Source organism: Aotus nancymaae, unplaced genomic scaffold (assembly GCF_030222135.1).
Source record: "Aotus nancymaae isolate 86718 unplaced genomic scaffold, 86718_ANA_hifiasm-v0.15.2.pri h1tg000008l, whole genome shotgun sequence".
In the NCBI taxonomy this organism is placed as follows: Eukaryota; Metazoa; Chordata; class Mammalia; order Primates; family Aotidae; genus Aotus; species Aotus nancymaae.
Window position 1 is genome coordinate 41,989,489 of NW_026988419.1, and position 27,199 is coordinate 42,016,687.

At 37.8% G+C, this 27,199-nt stretch overlaps 1 protein-coding gene across 1 annotated transcript in view; it reads left to right on the forward strand.

Moving 5' to 3' along the window:
• Window positions 1-12,956: 12,956 nt before the first annotated feature.
• The window catches only part of STAT4 (signal transducer and activator of transcription 4), a 108,812-nt gene continuing 94,569 nt past the window's right edge, over window positions 12,957-27,199 (forward strand). The window contains exons 1-3 of the mRNA XM_064373230.1: window positions 12,957-13,071; window positions 15,786-15,914; window positions 17,214-17,358. Coding sequence (XP_064229300.1) covers window positions 15,787-15,914; window positions 17,214-17,358 — 273 coding nt within the window. The 5' untranslated portion in view covers window positions 12,957-13,071; window position 15,786. The remainder of the gene's footprint in view (window positions 13,072-15,785; window positions 15,915-17,213; window positions 17,359-27,199) is intronic.

Here is a 27,199-nt window from a genome sequence, read left to right on the forward strand (position 1 = left end):
TGTTAGGGAATTACATCATTGTGGGAACATTACTGAATGTGCTTACATAAACCTAGGTGGTATAGGATACTACACAGCAATAGATATAGCCTATTGCTTCCAGGCTACAAATGTATACAGCACGTTACTGTACTGAATATTGTAAGCAATTGTAATGCAAAGGTGTCGGTATATCTAAACAGATCTAATCATAGAACAAGTACAATAAAAATGCAGTATAAATGTTAAAATGTTACACCTGCATAGGGCACTTAGCATGAAGGGAACTTGCAGGGCTACCTCTGAGTAAGGGAGTGAGTGGTGAGTGAATATGAAGGCCTAGGACATAAATGTACATTACTGACACTACTGTAGACTTTATTAACACTGTAGGCTTAAGTTATACTAAATTTATTAAAAAACATTTCTTTCATCTATAATAAGTTAACCTTAGCTTACTGTCACATTTTTACACCAAAAACTCTTCAATTTATTTAGCTTTTTTGACTCTGACAATAACATGTAGCTTAAAACACAAACACGTTGTATATTTTTTTGATTTTCCTTATTTTATTCTTTGTAATATTTTTTGTTGAAAACTAAGACACAAATATACACATTAGCCTGGACCTATACGGCATCAGGATTATTAGCATTACTGCCTTCCACCTCCACATCTCACTTTACTGAAGGTCTTTAGTGGCAACACCGTGTGCGGAGCTGTTATCTCCCATGATATCAATGCCTTCTGTGATCCCTCCTGAAGCACCTGCCTGAGGCTCTTCTTGAGGAGGTGTCACACTTTTCAAAACTATGTCCATGGTGGTTTGCTTAGCTTGCTTCTTCGTTTCATCATGTATTTGTTTCTTGGCACACAATGAACCATTTTTTTCTACTAATAACAACCTTTCGGTGTTGAAGTATATGTTTTGGATAATTCTAGTGTCTTACTTCCAGAGATTATAAAATCCACATTGAGAATTTGAATTAGCCATGTATTTGAACATAAGAAGAAAACATATCCAGGAACAAGGTTATTATAAAGACCAAAGCCCCAGGGTGAGAAACCAAGCGTTTCAGCTGTGCTATTGAATAAATTCAATCAGGTGAATAAATAAGCCTGAAACAATAGCGCTTTCTGAGCCAGAGTTTACATAATACAGTACACAGCAAAGGTGAAAGACTCTCCACAGGACAACTCTTTAGGACTTTTCTCCTGTGTTGGCCTTGTCTTGTCAAGGTGTTCTCAGTGGTAACCCGACCTTGAGTTTTGCACAGGCATCATTTACAAGAGTTAATTGCCTTCCACCAGATAGCATTTACTCCACTGGTTATCTCCAAAGGAAACAGCAGCACTGTGTTGGAAGCTCGTGTTTAAGGAATTAAGTAGGGCACAAGTACAGCCAACTAAAATAGATTCAATGCTCCGCCAGTATTGCAGAGAAGACAACAAAGTCAGTGTGGTTCTTACTATTTGGCCCTTTGCCTTAAATGAAGTGTTAGATTCCCTATCTGGAGATTCTTCCCTTTGCTGGAAAGACCAACTGACTGGATGATCTAATCATTTTGCCCCCTTTGCCAACCTGTGTGTAATCCATTGTTATCATTATTAAGCAACATCCTGTGGAATTCTCTGGGAATGGTATAGGAAGTTAGAAATACAAACAGAGGGAACACAGCTTTCACCTATGATGTCAGCTTCTGTTTTAGCCTAAATACTTTTAGAGGATATCCCAGTTAAGCCAGACATCTTGTTTACAATGGGGCAGCATTGCTGAGTGTGGGTGAGAGGACTATGCGCTCACAGTCCAGGCTACCACTGTGCAACTGGTTCTGTCAAAGGCTCATGTTACAGCTGATTAACTGGCTGCTTCTGACAGGGCCAGACATGACAAGCTCCTTCACCCTGAGAGAATCCGCAGAGAATACCATCTACAAGGGAGCCTAAATAGACAGCTCTTTGATATATCACCATGGATCTCATTGTCCCTGATTTTTATTAATCTTTCATATACATAGCAGCACTTGATACGGATAACTATTGCTCTTGTGATTTCCTTGTAGATTTTTCTAAACCTTGGAACAATGAGGAAGTGAATGCAGAGTCTATGCCTTTATATGGGAAGAGAATTGGATTACTCGAGAAAATTCTCTGGAAAACTGACCAACCAATCAACAAGCAGTGATGGCTCTAGAATTTCTATAAAGGACTTAAAAGTGACAACTTATTTGGGACAGCCGAGGATTTGTCTTAAAGTTGTATAGCAAAGACACCATCTTTACCTAGATAACATGCGTTTTGGGAGGGGTGGTATGATGGATATTAAAGACAGGCAGGAGACCTCTGAGCCATCTCTTGGCATCACCACCCTGTGTAAGTTTCACATACCTAAACACCTAAGGAACAAACGCTTTATCTAAATTATTACTAAATACTCGGGTATGAATCTGACCAATGTCTCCATTCAGGTACTCAGGTTAAATAAAGCCAGGAGTATATCCTCACCATCCTTTCACTTAAGTACTATTAACTTACATCCCCTCTTCTTCCTCCACATCTGTCCTGGTGTAAAGTAAGACCCATACACTTGCCATAGCCATAGAGCAAGTTGGTTGGGGTCTAGTTTATTAATTCTATAAACCTTGTGACATCTGAAGAGAAGTGATTATACAATCATAGATGTCAAAAGGCTAGAGACTAATACTGGTCTTGTTTGAATGTGAAAGACACTTTCTTATAGATAAACTCAAATGAAACTTCCATTTTTAGTCACTCCGTGAGTTGACTTTCATGTGAGAATAGTGTCCTCTGGTGGTTTTTTAATGTTCCTGCCTCCAGAACTGGCTAAGGAAAAGTTTTTTGCAATTTGACCAACATTAACAATTTATGGAAGAGGACTGACTATCCTTAAAATAGTGCTTTCCTTTTCCATTTTAAAACTGTGTTCTTCGTTGTAAGACTATGCCCCATTGCTCTCATCTAACATAAAACAAAGAATTTGTACTCCACCCAGAAATATTAGTGGAAGCAGTAGTCAAATGGAAAACACATGCGTTTATTCGAGCCCATGAACAATGATGTGACTGTGAAGCCAAACAATTCTCTGGAGAAAGAAGATACCAACCTTTCATTTTTAAGACTGAGTTATTTTTATACCCAGTGAAGCTACAGTCATAGGTTCACCTTCTGTGAAAGGATCTAATTTCATTTAGTTTGGTTTCCTTTAGTTTTTGAATGGCACATCCATTGGTCATCTCTACACCTGGAAGAAATAATGTTGTATTCTTCTAACGACAGATTTTCCACAATTTGGGTATTTGTTCCAAGTAGCTATTTTCTTTGACTTTTTTGCTATAGCAAGGAATTCCAAGCTGATGATGATAAGATAAAGCCTTTTACTGGAAAGATTTATTACAAACCTCACTGTCTCCAGATCTCCAGATAAGGATACTGGTCTGCAATTTTGGGAATGACTCTATTGCCCCAACCAGTTACAGGTTGCCTCATTTTTTAAAAAAGATCAAACTGCTGAATGATAAGAAGAATGAAAGTAACTAATCTGGTTCACATCCTCTAAAATACTTACATTCACCCACGTGGCTATAAAGACTAATGTTCGGTTTGCTTCTCCTCTTCCTCCCTCTTCCCTTTCTCTCTCATTTTTGGGAGACTCCCAGTAGATAATAGAGACAGTGCATAGGATGATTAGGGCTGGGAAATATTGCTTTAGAACAGAGAAGGAAATATGGTAGCATTCACACCTATAGATGTGTATTATTTTGTTAGAACAGTGTGGGTCTATACTGTGCTTTGGGGTGTGTGTGTGTGTGTGTGTGTGTGTGTGTGTGTGTGGTTAAGTTCTTTGAATTATGCTAACAATTGAAATTCAGGTGATTTTTCCTTAAAAATTCAGATTTGCAGCTTCCTGTTAGAAAGATTCTCCAGCCAGGCACAGTGGCTCAACCTGTAATCCCAGTACTTTGGGAGACTGAGGCAGGTGGATCACTTGAGGTCAGAAGTTTGAGACCAGCCTGGCTAACATGGTGAAACCTTGTCTCTACTAAAAATATTTTTAAAAAATTAGCCAGGTATGATGGTGCAGGTCTGCAATCCCAGCTACTGGAAAGGCTGAGGCAGGAAAATTGCTTGAACCCGGGAGGTGGAGGTTGCAGTGAGCCAAGACTGCACCATTGCACTCCAGCCTGGACAACGGAGTGAGACTCTGTCTCAGAAAAAAAGATTCTCCACAGGCCTCATCATCTGGCTGCCCCAAGACAGCTTTGAGTTCACAGTGCTTGATTTAGAGGCCACTCTTAGAGGCCACTCTTTATTGGATGGCACCAATATTTCAGACTGTTAATCTTCATACCTCTGGGTGCTGGTGCTGAACTTTGGAGGGGTTCAATCACATATTCGTCTAAAGCCCTATCAGCTCTATCTTACTTCACCTACTTTTTTCCCCCAACTGTAAAACCAATTTTATCCTGTTCCTTCTCACCCTCTTCTGCACAATAGCCCAATACAGAATGCTCACAGCTCAGAGATGACGTATCTTCTAACATCTCCACCCATTTCTCCCCATAGTGACTCTAGCACTAAAAAAGCTAGGTCAGAGTTACAGAAGTCATCATACCACGGCTACTCAGAAGGAAGACACGAAAGCTCCCACCAGGACCTCAGATGTCCCACAAGGTACATTCAAATTAGAAAAATCATTTCTTCCTCCAATTGGCTGCAGCCCTGCACCAATGTTTATGTCTTGGGAACTGAAGCACAGTTTGGATTTCAGTCCTCACTCATCCCCCTCAACCAGTCACTCTTGCATAATGAGTGAACTAAACAGCTATTCTCAGAAACACTGATACCAACTAATCTGGTTTATAATAACCTTCCACAAATCTTTGGCTTAGGCTATTCTTCTCCTTGTCTAGAAGGATGCCAATCTTAGTCCTGGGTCAGGACCCGACCTTCTTTAAGCAGGCTGAGCATCACTGTCCTTCTCCATACCTGAATACAGTTTTTTTCACCCTTCACCTTTTCTGTTAACCTCATCTTCTGGCTTTTTCTGACTACTTCAGTTCATTGTGATCATTCTTCTGAATTCCTGTGACATTTACATTTGGCATTGTCATTCAACTGAGCATCATTAACTTTATATGCTTATTTTGTCTTCTCTGCCAATTCAACCCTAAATTATTCTTATTGTGATGAATGAGCTCAGTAAATATTTCATACTGAATTGAATGGATTTCCAACAAGTACAAGCTCTAGCACCTAAAAGAGTCTCAGGGGACTTCTTGTTTTGGGTATAATAGATTAACAGGGATTAGAGTTGGTAGATAAAATCCTGGAAGCCCACTGAAATTTGAATTTCAAACATACTTATAGTATAAATATGGGTCATATATATATACTGAAAAGATGATTCATTGTTGGTCTGACATTCAAATTTAACTGGGAGTCTGATTTTGTTTTGTTTTGCTAAAGCCGGCAACCCCTCCATGGTGGATTACCCTCTCATGTTAAACACATAGCTAAGCAAACAAACAAAAACCATGAAACAATGATTTTTCAGAAATTTACAAATAGGCAGTGCAAGAGAAGTGAACAAATGAGGCAATCTTTGTGATTGTCCCAGCTTGCTTTTTGGAGAAAGTTTTGAAGTTTCATCACAGAAAGAGGAAACTCGAATAGAACCTGGCAATCTCTCAGAGTTAAGAAGGCAAAGTTGAGAGTTTGGGGAGGCCAAGCTGGCCAGAATTTACAGAGCAGAGTACCAGGAAGAAGACTGCAAAGGGGTCCCCTTGATTCTTCAGCTGAGTACTGATTAGTACATGTTTGCAAAGGAATTACCCAAAGAGGGGTGGGGAGGAATCACTAAAGATGAGCAGGTGGAATAATTTCTGGAGCTCACACAAGGCTGGGCATAATTTATATTCTTAACAGCCAGAGTGGAGAAAGCTCGTTATACATGATGAAAGCAGAAATTGTTAAATTGGATGAAAAAGCAAGACCCAATTATATACTACCTACAAGAAACACATTTCAAATGTAAATAAATAAGTAAAAAGTAAAAGATTGGGAAAATGATATATCATGCTCACACTAATCATGGAAAGCTGCAGTGGCTATATAAATAGAAGACAATGTAGACTTCAGAGCAAAAAATATTAACAGGGATAACAAGGATCATTTCATAATGATAAAAGGGAAATCATCAAAAGGACAAAACAATTCTAAATGTTTATGCACTTAATAGCCGAGCTTCAAAATACATGAAATGAAATGTGAAAGAACTGAAAGAAGACAGACAAATCCAGGATTATAGCTGAAGATTTAAATATTCCTCTGATAATAGATTGGATAAATGGGAAGAAAATCAGGAATGATACAAAAGACTTGAACAATACTACCAACCAACTTGACCTCACTGAGATTGCGAAAACTCTTCACCCAACAGCAGCAGAGGACACATTCTTTTAAGTGTCCTAAACATGGACGAAAATATTCTCAGCCATAGGACAAGACACAATAAATTTTAAATAATTCAAGTAACAAAAAGTATGTTATCTAACCACAATGGAATTAAATTAAAAATGGATATGAGAAAAATGTTGGAAAATGATCCAAATGTTTGGAAAACAAATGTCACAATTTTAATTAATTAATTACAACCCAAATATCATAAATCAAAGAAGAAATCTAAGTAGAATGAATAAAAATTAAAATACACATATCAAAATTTGTTTGATGTAGCTTAAGCAATGGAAAGGAAGACATATATAGATAGTTATATCAGGAAAGAAGAGCGATCCAATCAATGCCCTAAGCTTCTGCCTTAGGATATATAAGAAAGAAAAGCAAATTGAAACAGAAGTAAATAAAAGACAGAAAATGAAGAGTAGAAGTCAATAAAATAGAAAGCAGAAACACAATAGAAAAAATCCATGAAACCAAAAGTTTGTTTTTTGAGAATATAAATAAAATTGATAAACTTTTAATAAAACTGTCCTGGGGGAGAGAAAAGAAGACATAAATTACCAATATCAGAATTGAGAGAGGTGAGATTATTACATATTTTTCAGCTATTGAATAATTGGAATAAAAGGGAATTAAAAGAATAACTTGCTAAAAGGAAATATTATAAACAGCTTTATGCATATAATAAAGCTTAGATGAAATATATAAATTCTTTGGAAGACACAAACTGTCAAAGCTCACCCAAGAGAAAATAGTTAACCTAAGTAGTCCCAGATTTAATAATTTGATTTGTAGTTTAAAAATTTCCCACCAAAAAAACTCCCGTCAGATATTACTTCACGGGTGATTTTTTTCAAACATTATTAAGGAAGAAATAATACCAATTCTACCCAAGCTTCCAGAAGACATTACAAGAAAAGAAAACTGTAGTCCAAGTGCATCCAGCCTATGGGCTGCATACAGCCCAGGATGGCTTTGACTGTGGCCCAACACAAACACGTAAACTTTCTTAAAACTTTATGAGATTTTTTAAAAGCTCATCAGCTATTGTTAGCTTTAGCGTATTTTATGTTTGGCCCAAGACAATTCTTCCAATGTAGCTCAGGGAAGACAAAAGATTGGACTATGCAATGATCCTCTCTTTTTTGGAATTCATGTTTAAGTCATCAAACTTATTTCCTCTATGGCTCTCTGAGCAAGTTATTGCTTTTCTCATAAGAGCAGGTAAGATTTTCAGTAAAGCAGAAGAGTTACAGGCATTGTTTCTGAAGTCAGACAGTTCTGAGTTTGAATCCCAAATCTGTCCTTACCTCTGATTAGCCTCACTAGAGCTCACTAAACCTCTGTCTCCTTATCTGCCAATTAGAGATAATCATGATACTTAATCCTGAGGAGTGTTGTGAGGATTAACTAAAACAATGCATGTGAAGTCCTTGGCACTATGGCTGGCATGGAGGTATACAAATATGTGATTTGTAAATTGCAATGCTTCTGAGTGGCAGTAGAGGGAGCACAGTCATTGGGAACTGGACTTCAGAAAATTAACAAGATTGATACTAAACCCTTTTACAAGACAATGTTCCTGTTCTGATGGAGCTAGAGCAACCTGCACACAGATGAGTTGATGATATCTGCACCAGGCCATCTTATCCCAATAATCCTCACAGTCCCACTTGTTTGTTGCTAACGTATGTTACCAGGGAACTCAATGCATCTTTCTGTGAATACATATTGTCTGTCCAACCTCCAACTCCTGCTCACCCCAGTTTCCTCAGGACACTTAAGAGGAAACTGAAAATCAGCAAATGTTTATATTATTTGCACAAAAATTGGGAGAAGGTGGAGCTGGTTTGCTTCCCTACAGCAGCAAGAGTGATATGCCTTCTCTTCCTCTCTCTGTTTCTCACAAAAGCAGCTCCACTGGGCAGAGTGGGAAAAGCACAGTCAGAACTGGCTTTGAATCCACCCTGTCTTCTATTTACGACTGTGAACTTGCCTATCCCACTGGCCTCTCTTCATCTCCATTTCCAATCTGTACAGCAAGGAGCCAAGGGAAGCTGGAGGGTTAACCTGGTGACTGCCAAAGTTCCTCATAACTTGTTTATTGTTCTATTATTAACAGCTATTGATTCAGCATTTAACCTGATGCCATTTCCTACACTATATCTCTGACTCTTCAGAGCAATTTCCGGTGGGATATAATATCCCCACTTTTGTAGACAGGGAGTTTTGGGCTCAGAGAAGTTAGGTAACTTATACAACTTTGTGCCGCTAGAAATTGGCACACCAGAACTAGAATCTACTTTTCTGAAAGTCTTTAATCTGGGATTTTCTTCTTAGGATGATGCAGCAAAAAATTAGATATAGGGCTTATCACTGGGCAACTGGGTGGCTGTTTTAGAAAGGAGACAGGAATCTGTGGGGGCCTTTGAATTTGGAAAACCTTACAGGGTTTCATTTTAGCATTGGTTTGTTTCTTCATTTTACTTTGATTTTTTGTTGTTGTTGTTGTTTTGTTTTGTTTTGAGATGGAGTTTTGCTCTTGTTGCCCAGGCCAGAGTGTAATGGCACGATATCGGCTCACTGCAACCTCTGCCTTCCGGGTTCAAGCAATTCTCCTGCTTCAGCCTCCCAAGTAGCTGGGATTATAGGCATGCACCACCAGGCCAGGGCTAATTTTTGTATTTTTAGTAGAGATGGAGTTTCTCCATGTTGGTCAGGCTGGTCTCGAACTCCTGACCTCAGGTGATCCACCTTCCTCAGCCTCCCAAAGTGCTGGGATTACAGGCGTTAGCCACCATGCCTGACCTTTGAATTGTTTTATATCTTTGTCTTTGAGGGACTGAAGAGGGCAGGGACAATGTAGGGCCAAGAAATTGAGGACCTGCTTATTTACTTTTGATTCTAAGAAGGAGAATCAAAGTGGACATAGAAGTTCCCTTTCCCAGATGTCTTCCTCTGCTCATGAAATAGAGGAAGAAGACAGAGGTTCAAGGCAGATGCTTTAACCAAGAAAAAGGTGTGTATTTGTGCAGAGTCCCTCATGATAGATATCTCTCGATAAACGAGTTACAGCTGGCAGCATATGGTAAATACAGCAGAGATTCTCTAAGTGTTATATGCGGATCCCTGGGAATGGTCCCCAAGATCTTTGTAGGGCATCTGCAAGCTTATACTAATTTTATAATAATACTAATACAGTTTTGTCTTTTCACTCTGTTGACATTTGCACCAATGGTACCAAAGCAATGGTGCTTTGGCACAAAGCAAGGAAGTGGTGCCAAATTATACTAGGAGTTGTATCTTTCACCACCATGCACTTACAATAAAAAATTTTAAATGCCAGTTTGGCTTAATAATGTTTTCGATGGAGCAGTAAGAATTATTAATTTTATTAAATCTCAGATCTTAAATACATGTCTTTTTAATATTCTTTTTAATGAAGTGGAAAAGACACATGTTAAAAGATGATGGTCATCTCAAGGAAAAGCACTTATGTGACTGAGTTGCCAAGATGAGCCTGTCTCTTTAAGGAAAACAACTGGCAGTATCTGTTGCCAATAATAAAACTGGAGCTTTCGAGCAAAAATGAGAATTTGGAGAGCTTGTATCCGTCATCATGAGCTTGATAGTTTCCCAGTACTTAAAATACTTATATGATGAGATCAACATTGTTATCTGATGTGAATTTCTGAATATTGTATGATAAATGGGTCAGCATTTAGAAAATCTGCATACTTCAGTGGACCAATATTTTTCAAATGACCAGTGTCTGACATTTTGAAATAATTTGTGGGTAATAGTTTCATTCAAAATAGACAAAACAAAGGATTTGAATGTAACAGTATACATAGAGTATATTGATAAGGTTTCAGATTTCACGATGCAACTAGCCCTTCAGAAACTACCACTCGCTGAGTTTTGGTGCGGTATCAAAGAAAAATAATCACACTATTTGAAAAGGTCATTATAATACTCCCCTTTTCCAACTACATAAATGTGTGAGTCCATATTTTCTTTAAATATGTCAACAAAATAATACTTTGCAGCAGAAACAGATATGAGAATCCAGCTGTCTTCTCTTAAACCAGACAAAGAGATTTTTTAAATGCCACACTTCTCATTAAGTTTTTTGTGTTGGAAGATACACTTGTTGTTCTTAAAACATGTTTAACACATAGTGGGTTTATGATTATCATTTTCAAGGAATAAATTAAATAAATATTTTAATTTTTTCTCATATTTAAGTTTTAACACAGTAAATAAAAATTTCATCCAGAACAGTAATACACAAACATTCTTTGGGGTTGTCAACGATTTCTAAGGTAATAATGGTGCCTTGAGAACAAACGGTTTAAGAACTGCTGTGGGAGTCCCAAGGTAAGGCCCTGAAAAGGAGGAAGAAAACAAACTCTCTGTTTTGTACAGCAGGCACAACAATTGAATACGATAATGATAAGGACGTGTGAAACCAGTGTGACTAACACTATGAGGCAGGAAGTGAAAAGTGCTAAATGAGTGGTCTAGATGTGCACTGTCCAACATGGTAGCCACTAGCCACATGTGGCTTGGAATGTGGCTAGTCCTAACTGACATGCCCTGCTAGTGCTAAATACACACCAGACTTCTGAGATTGAGTATGAAATAAGGAAGGCAAAGTACCTTATTAGTAATTTTTATGTTGATTATATGCCAGAATGTTAAGATCTTTGTTTATTTTGGGTTATTTACAATATTAAAATTAATTTCACCCGTGCTTTTTTCCTTTTTAATGTGGCCATCAGAAAATATACAATTACATTTGTGGCTTGCATTTTATTTCTCTTGGAGTGCACTGGTTTGGGCAGGAAGTATTACAAGAATTTGGAGCAGGGAAACACTGCTGTGGGTTCAGGTCATCAGAAGTCTTCACTGAGAACTATAGGATTTCACTAAATAGGTAGGCTGGGGGAGGAATATCCAGTTGCAGAAAGCATCAGTAGTGAAATCTCAGGTTAATCTGGGCAGCAGAGGTGACTATTTTGGGTCACATCATGGGCTCTTATAGGGGAGAAAAATTTCCTAGATAGGTTGGGGCCAAACTGCACAAAACTTAAAGTGCCAAGAATTTGGATTTTTTCCTATAGGCAGTGACGGCTTCTCCAGAAGAGAATCAGACTTTGCTCAGTAGCTTATGGAATAGCCTGAAATTGGGGCTTTCTCATGTAGGGTCAGAGCAGCATAAGCTCCTGAAACTGCCCACTGAACAAGCAGTGGGGACCAGGCCTACTTAACCAGGAAATTTAGAGTGATATGGAAAGTGTGACTTCGGGTTGATTGACCTATTTGGGGGTGGGTGGTAAGTTTAAGCACATCATAATGATGTCACCTGGGAGGGAAGAATCCAGAGTGCACCTGTGTGATATTGGTCAGCAGGAGGGGGAAGCAGGCCTTTCACCTTGGAATATTGTTCTAAGTATGTGTATAATCAAATTGAGTGGCACTTTCTTTCAGTCTGCCTGTCAGCCTTTATTTTTCTCTTTATTTTACTACTTTTACTTTTTTAAACATTTTTATTAAATTTTTTTTAAATACGATGTAGTTTTTACTATGTTGCCTGGGCTGGTCTCAAACTCCTGGGCTCAAATAGTCCTCCCATCTCAGCCTCCCAAAGTGCTGGGATTACAGTGTGAAGCACCACACCTGGCCTTGTCTTGATTTTATTGAACGTTTATAGGACCCCTACTGTGAATCAAGGGGTTAACATCTAGCTACAAGGAGATGAGATGAAAAGACCAGAGGTGGGAAGGGAAACACCTGGGCTCTTGTGTGGCTCCGTGGATAACTTACTGAGTCATCTTGGTGACCTCACTGGGCCTCTTCAGATATGAAAGAGGGTTTAGCATTAGAGGGACTAAGACTTCCTCCAACTCTATGATTCTAGAAAAGGTTGATGTCAAAAAGGGAGAAGAGTGCACCGTAGCAACCAGGAGCAGGGCTGCTCAGGGAGTAGAGGAGGCTGGGCCGGGAAGGGCGGGCACTGGTGGCCTACCCAGAAGTTGGCCTAAACCTCTAGATCAGGTCACCCTCCTCCAAGTGAGTGGACCCCGCTGGACTTGGAGCCCAGTAAGGTCTATGAGTTTGGTGTTTCGATCCTGGCTACCCACCCCTTCCATCCCAGGGGCTGGCTCACCAGGCTAAGTGAAGTCTTAGACTAGAGAGGAATCTCAAGAACTGAGCTCCAGGTAAGTAACTGCAGCGGATCTCGAATTGTCTAAGGAAACCACTGAAGAAAAATGTGTACCCCGCCCCTCCCCTTTCTCCTGGCACTCCTGAGCCACCTGCAGTTGGTGGGAGCGGCTGGCAGGGATAAGAGGGAAGAAGACGCCCGGGGAAGGGGCTCCAGCCTGGCTGTTTCTGCGTGTCAGCATTTCTAGAATAAAGAGTGGGTGGGAACTGACCCAAGTAAAGTCCCAGAGACTCGAACACTGACGCACAGGAAAGCCTCAAGTGGGAGGAGAAATGCAAATCCCCTACTGATGATGGCGTCAGCGGCTTTCTCCTAGGGACTGTGAGGAGCGCTTGACTTTGGACTTGAGCACCGCCTGGGACCTGTGCTGAGAGAGCGCTAGGTAAGTGGCCAGACCACACCTTCTGGCTGCCTCTCCCGAGGAGGACACGCTTATTACGCAGGATGCTCTGAAGCTTTGCTTTCCCTGGGCATTTTGACAGTGGCTTCATTTTAACCTGCCTGAGGCGGGGTTATTATACAAAGAAGCGCCCGACTCCACGACCCACAGATGCGCCCTGGCACAGGTTCTCCGCGGAGACCGCCCCGCAGACCCGCGCCACGGTGCCCGGGCGAATCTCCCAGAGGGGTCGGGAGAGCTGCGGCGGCTGCGGAGGTGTGTCCTCGCGGAGGCTGAAAGTGAGCCCCTCTTCACTTTCTCAGACAGCTTCTCTAGAGCTGTGTTGTCTGACTTTAGACTGGCTTACCTGGGTTTCAGGGAAAAAAAGCTTGCAGCTACGGCAGCCTGTGCCTGTTGCTTTGATGAGCGCGAGTGACATTTTAGGGCAGGTCATCTCCTTTTGCAAGCTACAGGCCACTGAGCCAACGTGGCACCACCAGCTCTCAGACAGTGGGATAAAATGCCCCTTTAGAGGGATCTTCTAGGGACTGCAGGCAAAAAGAACAGACAGGCACTCAGTTTTCAGAGGCAACGTACAGTTTTCACAAGAAAGAAGTAGCACTTAGAGAGTGAAAGCAAAGAAATCTGCTGAAGGATGTCTAAAGGCATTCCCAGAGGCTGCGATAGAGAATGTCCTAGGACTATGTATTCATTATTCTTCTTTTTTTTCAGCTTTGAATTAAGCTCTCCACAATACTCAGTACTTAGTAGTCCTTTTTATTTGGTGCTCATTTTTATTTTTAAAAATTTTCTTTTATTATTATTAGACACACAACTATAAATATTTATGGAGTACAGAGTGATATTTCAATACATATATACAATGTGTTATGATCAAAGGATAATCAACATACCCATCACCTCAAACATTTATCATTTCTTTATATTGTGAACATTCAAAATCCTCTATTTTAGCTTTTTGAAAATATACACTAAGTTATTGTTAACCATATGCATCCTAGTGTTACAGCACCAGAGCTTCTTCCTCCCATCAACCTATAAGTTTTAGTTAGAAAATAGATTTTCATCCAAATCATAGCTAGGGTTCAACAATAGTATGATAAAAAATTTTAATGCTATTTTCAGCTCACATTCTCTGTTGTCATTAACTAAAATAAACTGGTAGGATAATGTTGATAGTAGCATGGGAACAAATGTTCCAATTTTGTGTGGCATATATATACATCGAGTATCTGGAAAGACAAATGGTTCCGGCTCAGGAAACCTCGGGTTGCCCCTTAGAAGCCTCACACATTAGGCAGACATCAATTCACCTATTTGAGCTTTAAGTTTTTTTCTTTTTAAAGTTGACATACTACTTATATCCACCTATCCTATTCATAGCAACATCAAGAGTGGCACTCATTCTTCATTTAACAAGCCATGATTGGGGATTTACAATATGCCTAGAATTGTAAAGTATAAAGGTTTTCATAAATATATAGTGATATGCAAATAAAACATTACTTCTTTTCCCACTTGCTTTCTCTTTAGCAAAACATTGGCAACAGGTTTTTCTATAAATTTTAAATCATTTACCGGGTGCTCAGGGAACAGGTGCTCAAAATGATTCTATTCGAAACCTGAAGAATATGTATATGAAATATATAAAATTATCCTGGTGTTCTATAGGCAAAAGGAAACCTTAGCCTGTCTATAAGATATGTTGAAATGTTATGGTGATTAATCATGTAAAAGAGGATTTGGTGTTTTTATTTGACTTAGAATTGCTGATGAAACAATAAAAAGTTTGACTTTGGAAAACGTAAAATGCTGTAATTTCAAGGAGGCAGCGTCATACTAATTTTCCTGAGTTAGGAAATATGTCTACAGCTTCTAAACTGTCCAGAGAGGGGTTACAAGGGGGAAATACGTACTTTTGTTTTATGAGAGGCTGCCAAATAGGTATCAAGTGTGGTTTCTTACTCCTCAAGTAACTTGAGGGTTTAACCACTATCAGATGTTTCTCAGAGACGAAAAGACTGCATCTTTTAAGAGCTTTGCCCACCCATAGTGGATCCTCATAGAGGGAAATAAAACATATTCATTGGTTCAGAAATATTTTTAATTAAACTAGAGCCTATGAAAATGCATACATAAAATTCTTAATGAAGCTAAGACAGAATTGGACTAGAAGTCGGGAACATAAATCTGACTTTAGAAGCCAGACAAATCTGAAATAAAGAAATTTGACAAATTTATATAAAAGAAGCTTTTTGGGAGGTTGTTCCTCATATATAAAGACTTAGAGGGCTTTAGAAGGTATAGTAAATGTTAAATATGTTTGCCTTCAAGTTGCTCCAAGTCTAAGTGTAGAGGGGACAAGAGATAGGGAAAGGGCTTGCTGATAATACAAATTCATGTAGACAGCTGTGGGCAGGATGTGGGGTGTTTGGGGGAGCAGGAGTGAAAGCTTCCTGGAGCAGGTGGAACAGGAGTTCATGTTAGAGCAAGGAAGGCTGTAGTTTGGGGGCACAGAAAGAAGGCTGGTCCCTTCATTAGGGTTGGATTATGAAAAAAACCTTAGAGAAATGTTTGTATTTTTGGATATGTCAGAATTCAGTCATAATATTGACTGAATTCCAAATAAAGAAGAAAATATGTACTAGAGCTATGAACAATATTTTAAAACTCTAATTCTACCCATTCTTTTATAGCATGTCTCAGTGGAATCAAGTCCAACAGTTAGAAATCAAGTTTTTGGAGCAGGTGGATCAATTCTATGATGACAACTTTCCTATGGAAATTCGGCATCTGCTGGCCCAGTGGATTGAAAATCAAGACTGGTAGGATCAAATATATTTTCCCTAGAAGTTGATGCACAAATGCTTTATGCTCCATCCATGTGAATTTATTTTATGGTCCACTTTTGACTCAGTAGATACATTCTTTTCAGGTAAAGAACTTTCTTGAGGATTTGAAAAGCCTTCCCAAAGAAGGGGAATCATTGTCCTTTCTGGTTTCATTCATTGTAAATGAAAACTTAATGGTTCTAGTGTTTTGTTTCTCTGTAAACCAAAACCCAAACAATTTTTCATGTATTTAAAAAAGAAACAAATCAATTGATTGTCAGTTCTCTATCACAGACTCAATGTAAATCAATATTTTTTCACAGTAAGATTTGCGTTCTTCAAAGCTCTATTCACCTTATACCATTTAAAATTTTTTTGCTTCAGCCATATTTTTTATCGTGGTAAAATATACATGACATAAAATTTGCCATTGTTTTTGGTGTACTGTTCAGTGGCATTACATATATTCATATTATTATGCAACCATCATGACCATCCATCTGCAGAACTTTTTCATCTTTCCAAACCGAAACTCCATACTCTTCAAACAGTAACTCCCTAGTCCTCCATCCCCAACGCCTGGTAATCACCATTCTATTGTCTGTCTCTATGAATTTGACTACTCTAAGTACTTTATATAATTGCAATCACACAATATTTGTCCTTTTGTAACTGAATTATTTTGCTTAGTGTAATGTTTTCAAAATTCATTCATCAGAATTTTCTGCCTTTTTGAAGCTGAATAATATTCTATTGTTTGTATATATCACATTTTGCTTTATAAATTTATCTGTCAATGGATATTTGGGTTGTTTAAACCTTTTGGCTATTGCTAATAACTCTGCTAGGAACACTGGTATGCGAGTACCTGTTTGAGTCCCTGCTTTTAATTCTTTTGGATGCATACCCAGATGTGGAATTGCTGGATCATATGGCAATTTTATATTTAATATTTTGGGTATCTACCATACAGTTTTCCACAGTGATTGACCATTTTACCTTCCCACCAGCATTGTATAATTTCTCTATATCCTCACCAAAACTTATGTTCTGTTTTTTTCCTTTTAATAATAGCCATCCTCATGGGTATGAAGTGGTGTCTTCTGTGATGTTGACTTGAAATTCCTTAATGCTTAATGATGTTGACATCTCTTCATGTTTACAATTTAATTTTTTAAAACTTTTAAATGTTTAGCACCATGTAAAGGTTTATTGCTTTAAAATTAGTATGGTAATAGAGTAGACGTTTTACCAAATTGCTTTCTGTTGTGTAATAACCCTTTATTTTTTTAGGGAGGCAGCTTCTAACAATGAAACCATGGCAACGATTCTTCTTCAAAACTTGTTAATACAACTGGATGAACAGTTAGGACGTGTTTCCAAAGAGAAAAACCTACTTTTGATACACAATCTAAAAAGAATTAGGAAAATCCTTCAGGTGAGAATACATTTCTACTTTTACAAAATATTTGGATATAGGAGTAAAAATTAAATATGTGTCCTTATATTATTTTCAAATGAGATTTAAGGGGAAAAAATTGAGTTCTCTTACCATTTATAAATTTTTTGCTCAATTTTATTACCCAATATTTTTTATGAAATGTTGAAAATAAAATACACTATAAGTATAGTGTATAAAATACACTACAAATGTGTTGTATGTAGGACTTGCATGTGGTTTGTTTACTAGCTACTATCAAGTTCAACAACACTAGATTAGACCACAATTTCATGGCTCTCCACAGCCCTCCCTTGCCTTTGTCTCTTATGTAACATGTTAGAGTTAGTATTGTTCTCATTCCTAAATGAGAGCATCATGAGTGAATGTATCTTTCCAGATTTTGTTCAGATCTCACCCTTCTTTAAAAGTGTTCTTTGGTACTCTCTGGTCCATGCAGGCAGAGCCCATCTGTGCGTGTTTCCTCAGCACCAAAACATATCAGTACTGTGGCATTTAGTATATTCGATGTTGTTGCTATTTCTTTTTTTATTTTTATTTTTTATAGTCAATAGTAATTTAATTGTACATTTGAAAATAACAAAAAGAATATAATCAGACTTTGTAACACAAAGGATAAATGCTTGAGGGGGTGGATACTCCATTTTCCATGATGTGATTATTATTTTTTTTCTTTTTCTTTTTTATTATACTTTAAGTTCTGGAGTACATGTGCAGATCGTGCAGGATTGTTACCTAGGTATACACATGCCATGGTGGTTTGCTGCATCCATACCCCTTCTCCCCACATCATGAGTTCCTTTAGCAAGGACTTTGGAGTTCAACTTTGAATTTCCAGCAGCCAGCATAAGTCTGGACTTATGATAGATGCGCAATGTTTACTGATTAAGGGGTGAAGAAATGAAGTAAGTGAATCAGGGATCTAAAAAATAAAAGGCAGGCTAATATGGAACTAAACCCAGAAGTGCTAGGCTGACCATGGACTGCTATAATATTTACTGGGTGTCTATACAACATATTAGATAACAGGAAAAGAGCATTGTGCCATTTCTCATGGAGGCATTTTTAGAATCCCAAACCTACAATTAACACATTTTTAGAACATTTTAGCTAAACTATAGCAGAAATATTCTTGACATTACATTTGTGAAAAGGGCAAATGTATTGTTTTTCTTATTGTTGTTTGGATTGCACTGAGCTGTCTTTGCCCTTGTAATCACCTACAAATCCGCAAGACACTTGACAAGAAACAGGGCAATTGCATATTGCCAACAAAACAGGATTTTTGGCGGCATACGGCAATCTCTTTTATGCAGACAAGACATTTAACAGTGGCCTTATTAGCTTAGTGCTCTAATCTATAAACCTAAAATGGGGATTGGCATGCTATGGGCCACAAGTCGAATGGCCACTGCCCATTTTCATATAGCACATGACTAAGAATTGTTTTTATATTTTTGGTCATTATAAAAGAATAAAAATTAAATAGATCATACGGTAAAATTTAAAATAATATTTCTGACATATGAAAATTATTTGAAATTCAAATTTGTGTGTTTTATTGAAACAAAGCCACGCTCATTGGTTTACATATTGTTTATGGCTGCTTTTACACTTCAATGACAGAAGTTGTGATAGAGACAGTATGACCTATACAGCCTAAAATAAAAATGTGTGTGTGTATGTCTCTGTGTATATATATGTCTCATAATTACATATGATATATATATCATATTTATCTGGCCTTTTATAGGAAAGTTTGCTAACTCTTAGCCTAATAGCAAAGAGTCTATAGGTCACTTTGCTGATAAGCACAGATGAGGAAAATATTAATAGATGATGTGTGGTCTTTGGAACCAGAAAGCTCTGGGTAAAAATATGACCCTCAAATGTGGCTTTGAGCAAATTACTTAATTTTCTGACCTGTATCTTTTAATATAAACAAAGATAATTATTGTCTACCTTTTGGAACTGTTTCTTCAGGCAAAAAGTAGGCATTCAATAAATGGTTCTCATTGTTGATAGGGAAAATAGCAGGATTTTCCCAGTGTAAATCAGGGATAAGTAAATGGCCCATCTTTTGTGCTGGACGGGAGGATAAGATTATGAGGGGGCTTCTTTTCTGGCCATTTGTATCAGACAAACCTTGTGAAACGATCACTTCTGTCTCACTATTCCACAGCTCAAAAACCTGCTGTTATCCCCAGTCACACTTCAGCTCAAGCACAAACTCATCTGCATGTGTCATTGACCCTCTAGCATCGTTCCTCTTTAGATCTTTCCCAACAATTTTCATTGAGTTCCTCCACATCCCTACCTCAGAAGAATAGATCTACTTGTTTCTGAACACATCACACACACTCTTGAATGACTAAGCCTTGTCCATGATGGTCCCATGGCCAGGAATTCTCTTCCATTCCTCTTCCACCAATTTAGTTCCCATCCAACCATAAAGAATCTGCATAGGTCCCAGTGCAACAAGGAAACCTTCACCACATGCTTTAGTCTGTGTTCTCATTCTCCAGGGACAACTACAAGGTAAGCAGCATCTCCTCGTGTCCCTTCATCTGTGTTGCATGTGTGTCTAACCGGGTCACAAGGTCCTTAACAGTAAAAGCCTGAGCTCCTTTTGTGACTCCCCTCCCTCACCTCCAGTACTCAGTATGGTTCTACTGCACACTAGGAATTCAAAAAACAATTTGGTGAATTAAGATATTTGAGTTGAAAAAAACACTTGCTCTTTGTTGTACTTCCATATATCTCAATTTATAAATTGTGCTTATTGGATATTTATATTAACAACACAGTAGAAACTAGTACTAAAGAACATTGTCAGCTACGGGTTTACACCTAAACAAACCTGCATTTTATGCTGCTTTTTAAGCTGCTGTAATCCCATTAAGTTGTGTGTGTTTTTGTGGGGAGGGGTGACTTTATCCATTCTTCTGTCAGTGGACACTTAGGTTGATTCCAACTCTTTGTTACTGTGAATAGGGCTGCAGTAAACATGCAAGTGCAGGCATCTCTTTTATATTTAATTTTTTTCCTTTGGATAAATACCTAGTAGTGGAATTGCTGTAGCCTATGGTAGTTCTATTTCTAGTTTTTTGAAAAATTTCCATACTGATTGTATTAAATTACATTCCTACCAACAGTGTACAGAGTTCCTTTTTCTCTGCATCCTCACCAGCATGTTATTTTTTGTCTTTTAAAAAACAGCCATTCTAGGCCAGGCATGGTGGCTCATGCCTGTGATCCCAGTACTTTGGGTGGATCACCTGAGGTCGGGAGTTTGAGACCAGCCTGGCCAACATAGCAAAACCCTGTCTCTACTAAAAATAAAAAAAATTAGTCAGACATAATGGTGCATGCCTGTAATCCCAGCTACTCAGGAAGCTGAGGCAGAAGAATTGCTTGAACCCGAGAGTTGGAAGTGGCAGTAAGGAAGCAGAGATAGAGGTGGGAGTTCAACTGCGCTCCAGCCTAGGCAACAGAGCAAGACTCTGTCTCAAAAATAAATAAATAAATAAATAAATAAATATATATATATATATATATATATAATAACCATTTTAACTTGGGTAAGTTAATATCTTACTGTGGTTTCAATTTGCATTTTCCTGATTAGTGATGTTGAGCATTTTTTCCTGTATCTGTTGACTACTTGTATGTCTTTTAAATTCTTAAATTATTTTTATTTTTATTTCAGTTATTTTTGTGGTACAGGTGGTTTTCGGTTACATGGATAAGTTCTTTAGTGGTTGATTTCTGAGAGTTTAGTGCACCTGTCACCCTAGCAGTGTACACTGCACTCAATATGTAGTCTTTTATCCCTTACCCCTCCCAACCTTCCCCTACAAGTTCCCAAGTCCATTATATCATTCTTATGCCTTTGCATCCTTATAGCTTAGCTCCCACTTATAGGTAAGAACTTATGACACTTGGTTTTCCATTTCTGAGTTACTTCACTTAAAATAATGCCCTCCATTGTTATCCAGGTTGCTGCAAAAGACATTATTTCATTCCTTTTTATGGCAGAGTAGTATTCCATGGTGTATATATACCACATTTTCTTTATCTACTCATTGGTTGATGGACACTTAGGTTGGTTCCATATCTTTGCAATTGCAAATCGTACTGCTATAAACATGGGTGTGCATGTGTCTTTTTTATGTAATGATTTCTTTTCCTTTGGGTAGACACCCAGTAGTGGGATTGCTGGATTGAATGGTACTTCTATTTTATTTCTTTGTGGAGTCTCTATACCATTTTCCATAGAGGTTGTACTAGTTTACATTCCCACCAGCAGTCTAATAGTGTTCCCTTTTCACCACATCCATGCCAACATCTATTGGTTTTTGACTTTTCAATTATAGCCATTCTTGCAGGAGTAAGATGGTATCTCACTGTGGTTTTAATTTGCGTTTTCCTGACAATTAGTGGTGTTTTACATGTTTGTTGATTGTACATCTTCTTTTGAGACTTGTGTATTCAAGTCCTTTGTCCGCTTTTTGATGGGATTGTTGTTTTTTTTTTTTTTCTTGCTGATTTGAGTTCCTTGTAGATTACAGATATTAGTCCTTTGTCATATACGTAGTTTGCAAATATTTTCTCCCACTCTGTGGGTTGTCTGTTTACTGGATGATTATTTCTTTTGCTGTGCAGAAGCTTTTTAGTTTAGTTAGGTCCCATTTATTTATCTTTATTTTTGTTGCATTTGCTTTTGGGGTCGTAGCCATGAATTCTTTGCCTAAGCCAATGTCTAGAAACATTTTTCCAATGTTATCTTCTAGAATTTTCATGGCTTCAGGTCTTAGATTTAAGTCTTTGATTCATGTTGAGTTGATTTTGGTATAAGTGGAGAAATCATTTTCATTCTTCTACATATGACTTGTCAGTTTTCCCAGCACTATTTATTTAATAGGGTATCTTTTCCCTAATTTATGTTTTTGCATGCTTTGTCCAAGATCAGTTGGTTGAAAGTATTTGGCTTTGTTTCTGAGTTCTCTACTCTGTTCCGTTGGTCTATGTGCCCGCTTTTATACCAGTATCATACTGTTTTGGTAACTATAGCCTTCTAATATAATTTGAAGTTGGGTAATATGATGCCTCCAGACCTGTTCTTTTTGCTTAGTATTGGTTTGGCTATGCAGGTTATTATTATTATTATTTTTGGTTCCATATGAATTTTAGGATTGCTTTTTTCTAAATCTATGAAGAATGGTGATGATATTTTGATGGAAATTGCATTGAATCTGTAGATTGCCTTGGGCATGTGGTCATTTTCACAATATTGATTCTTCCCATTCATGAGCATGAGATGTGTTTCCATTTGTTTATGTTATCTATGCTTCATTTTAGCCGTATTTTGTAGTTTTCTTTGTAGATGTCTTTCACTTCCTTGGTTAGATATATTCCCAAGTATTTCTCTTTCTGTGCAGCTATTGTAAAAGGGATTGAGTTATTGATTTGAATCTCAGCTTGGTCATTTTTAGTGTATAGCAGAACTACTGATTTGAGTACATTGATTTTGTATCTTGAGTATTTACTGAATTCCTTTATCAGATTTAGGAGCTTCTTGGATGAGTCTTTAGGGTTTTCTAGGTATACAATTATATCATCAGCAAACAGTGACAATTTGACTTCCTCTTCTCCAGTTTGGACACCTTGTATTTCTTTCTTTTGTCTGATTGCTCTGGCTAGGACTTCCAGGACTACGTTGATTAGAAGTGGGGAAAATTGGCATTCTTGCCTTGTTCCAGTTCTCTGGGGAAATGCTTTCAACTTTTCCCTATTCAGTATAATGTTGGCTGTGGGTTTTTCATATATGGCTTTCATCAATTTAAGTTCCTTATATGCCATTTTTTTGAGGATTTTTGCATCTATGTTCATCAGAGCTATTGGTCCAGTAGTTTTCTTGTTTTGCCCTTTCCTGGTTTTGGTATTAGGGTGATACTGGCTTCATGGAATGATTTAGAGAGGATTCCCTCTTTCTCTATCTTTTACAATAGTTTTAGTGGGATTGGTACCAATTCTTCTTTGACTGTCTGATAAAATTCAGCTATGAATCCATCTGGTCTTAGATCTTTTTGTTGGCAATTTTTTTTAAACTACTGATTCAATCTTGCTGCTTGTTATTGGTCTGTTCAGGGTTTCTGTTTCTTCCTGACTTAATCTAGGAGGGTTTTATATTTCCACAAATTTATCTATCTCCTCTAGATTTTCTAGCTTACGCACATAAAAATGTTCATAGTAGTCTTAACTAATCTTTTGTATTTCTGTGGTATTGGTTGTAATATCTCTAGTTTCTTTTATCATTCAGCTTATTTGGTTATTTTTTTTGTAATCTCACTAGTGGTCTATCAGTTTTATCTTTTCAAATAACAACTTTTTGTTTCATTTATCTTTTGTATTTTTTGTTTCAATTTTATTTAGTTTTTTAATCTTTGTTATTTCTTTTTGTTTGCTGAGTTTGGGTTGAATTTCTTTTGAGAAATGTCTATTCATATCTTTGCTCACTTTTTAATGTGATTATTTGTTTTTTTTACTGTTGAGTTGTTTGAGTTCCTTGCATATTCTGGATATTAAGCTTTTGTCAGATGAGTAGTTTGCAAATATTTCTCCCATTTGACAGATTGCCTCTTCATTCTGCTGATTGTTGCCTTTGCTGTGCAGAAGCTTTTTCGTTTAATATAGTTGTATTTATCTATTTTTGTTTTTGTTTTCTGTGCATTTGGGGTCATAAACATAAAATCTTTGCCTAGACCAATGTCCTGAAGCATTTTCCTTATGTTTTCTTGTAGCAGTTTATAATTTTAGGTCTTACATTTAAGTCTTTAATCCATCTTGAATTGATTTTTGTATATAGTGAGAGATAGGGTCCAGTTCCATTCTTCAGCATATGGATATCCAGTTTTCCCAGCACAATTTATTGAAGAGGATGTTTTTGCCCCAGTGTATGTTCTTGGCACCTTTGTTAAAAATTAGTTGGCTGTGTGGATTTATTTCTGGGTTCTCTCTTCTATTTCATTGGTCTATGTGTCTGTTTTTAATGCCAATATTGTGCTGTTTTGGTTACGATAGCCTTGTAATATACTTTGAAGTCAGCCAGTGTGATGCCTCCAGCTTTGTTATTTTTGCTCAGATTGCTTTGGCTAGTCAGGATCTTTTTGGTATCACACAAATTTTAGGATTGTTTTTTCCGTTTCTGTGAAAAGTGACATTGGTATTTTAATAGGGATTGCTTTGACTCTGTAGATTGCTTTTTATGGTCATTTTAACGATATTAATTCTTCCACTCCATGAGCATAGGGATGTCTTTCCATTTGTTTGTGTACTCTTCAATTTTTTTCTTTTTTTGAGATGAAGTCTTGTTCTGTTGCCCAGGCTAGAGTGCCTTGCCACAATCTCAGCTCACTGCAAACTCTGCCTCCTGAGTTCAAGCGTTTCTCCCGCCTCAGCCTCCCAAGAAGAGTAGCTGGGATTACAGGCACGCACCACCATGCCTGGATAATTGTATTTTTAGTAGAGATGGGGTTTCACCATGTTGGCCAGGCTGGTCTCGAACTCCTGACCTCAGGTGATCCACCTGCCTTGGTCTCCCAAAGTGCTGGGATTACAGATGTGAGCCAACGTGCCTGGCCCTCTTCAATTTTTTAAATCAGTGTTTTGTAGTTTTCCTTGTAGAGATCTTTCACTTACTTGGTTAAATTTATTCCCAGGTATTTTATTTTATTGTATTATATTTTTTGAAGCTGTTGTAAATGAAATTGTCTTCTTGATTTCTTTCTTAGCTTGTTCATTTTCATTGTATGAAAATGCTACTGATTTTTCTATGTTAATTTTGTATCCTGCAACTTTACTAAATCTATTTATCAGACCTAAGAGATTTTTGGTGAACTCTTTAGGTTTTTCTAGTATAAAATCATATTATCAGCAAAGAGGGACAATTTTTTTTTTTTAATACAGAGTCTTGCTCTGTCACTCAGGCTAGAGTTCAGTGGTGTGATCTTGGCTTACTGCAACCTCTGCCTCCCAGGTTTAAGCAATTCTCCTGCCTTAGCCTCCTAAGTAGCTGAGATTACAGGCATGTGCCACCACATCCAGCTAATTTTTGTATTTTTAGCAGAGACGGGGTTTTGCTGTGTTGAGCAGCCTGGTCTCAAACTCTTGACCTCAAGTGATCTGCCTGCCAAAGCCTCCCAAGGTGCTGGGATTACAGTATAAACCACAGCCCCTGGCCAAGTGGGACTGTGGAGGCTTGTGGCCTTACTGGCTCTGAGAGCTGGGTCCTTACTGCAGAGGGGCTGCTCTGCACCTGGGAACACAGGAGCTCTTCCAGAGTCAATCTCAAAAGAAAAAGAAGCCCAACTTCCCTGTAGGTTCAGAGCCCAAAGTGTTATCAGCAGACAATTTGACATCCTCTTTTCCAGTTTGGGTGCCTTTTATGTCCTTCTCTGGCTTAATTGTTCTGGCTAGGACTTCCAGCAATATGTTGAATAGGAGTAGTGAAAAGTGCCCAACCTTGTCTTATTACAGGTCTCAGAGGAAAGGTGTTCAGCTTTTTCTTATTCAGTATGATGTTAGCTGTAGGTTTGTCATGTATGGACTTTTTATATTGAAGTATGTTCTTTCTATGGCTCATTTGTTGAGAGTTTTGATCATGAGGACATTGAATTTTACCAAATGCTTTTCCTATACTTTTGAGATGGTCATATGATTTTTGTTTATCATTCTGCTGATGTGATGTATCATATTTACTGATTGACATGTGTTGAACCATCCTTGCATCCTTGGGGTAAATCCCACTTGATTGCATTGTACTTTTTTTTTTTTTTTTTTTTGAGATGCTGTTGGATTTGATTTGCTAGTATTTTGTTGACAATTTTTGCATCTGTGTTCATTAGGGATATTGGCCTGTAGTTGTCTCTGTGTTGTGTCCTTGTCTGGTTTTGGTACCAGGGTAGTGCTGGCATAGAATGAGTTAGGGAGAATTTCTTCCTCTTTAATTTTTTGGAATAATTTGAGGAGAATTGGTGTTAGTTCTTCTATGAAAGTTTGACTGAATTTGGCAGTAAAGACCGGGCATGTTGGCACACATCTGTAATCCCAGCACTTTGGGAGGCTGAAGCAGGTGGATTACTTGAGGTCAGGAGTTCAAGACCAGGCTGGTCAACATAGTGAAATCCCATATCTACTAAAAATACAAAAAAAATAGCTAGGTGTGGTGGCACTCACCTGTAGTCCCAGCTACTCATAAGCAGTAGAATCGCTTGAGCCTGGGAGGCGGAGGTTGCATTAAGCCAAGATTATGCCAATGCCTCTGCCCTCCAGCCTAGGCAACACGGTGAGACTCTGTATCAAAAACAAAACAAAACAAAACAAAACAAAACAAAACAAAAATAACAAAAAAAGAATTCGGCAGTAAAGCCATTCAGTCCTGGACTTTGTCAGGAGACTTACTAATTCAATCTCATTACTCATTATTAGTCTGTTTAAGGTTTTTTGGGTTTTTTTCCTGATTCAATCTTGCTAGGTTGCATGAGTCCAGGAATTTATCCATTTCCTCTAGGTTTTCCAGCTTGTTACTGTATTGTTCATAATAGGTCTCTGAGGATCCTTTATGTTTCTGTGATATCAGTTGTAATGTCTCCTTCTTCATTTCTGATTTTATTTATTTGGTTTATCTCTCTTTTTTTTTATGGTTAGTCTAGCAAATAGTTTATTGACTTTGTTTATCTTTTCAAAACAACTAGCTTTTCATTTTGTTGATCCTTAGTATCCTTTTTTAGTCTCTATTTCATTTAGTTCTGCTCTGATT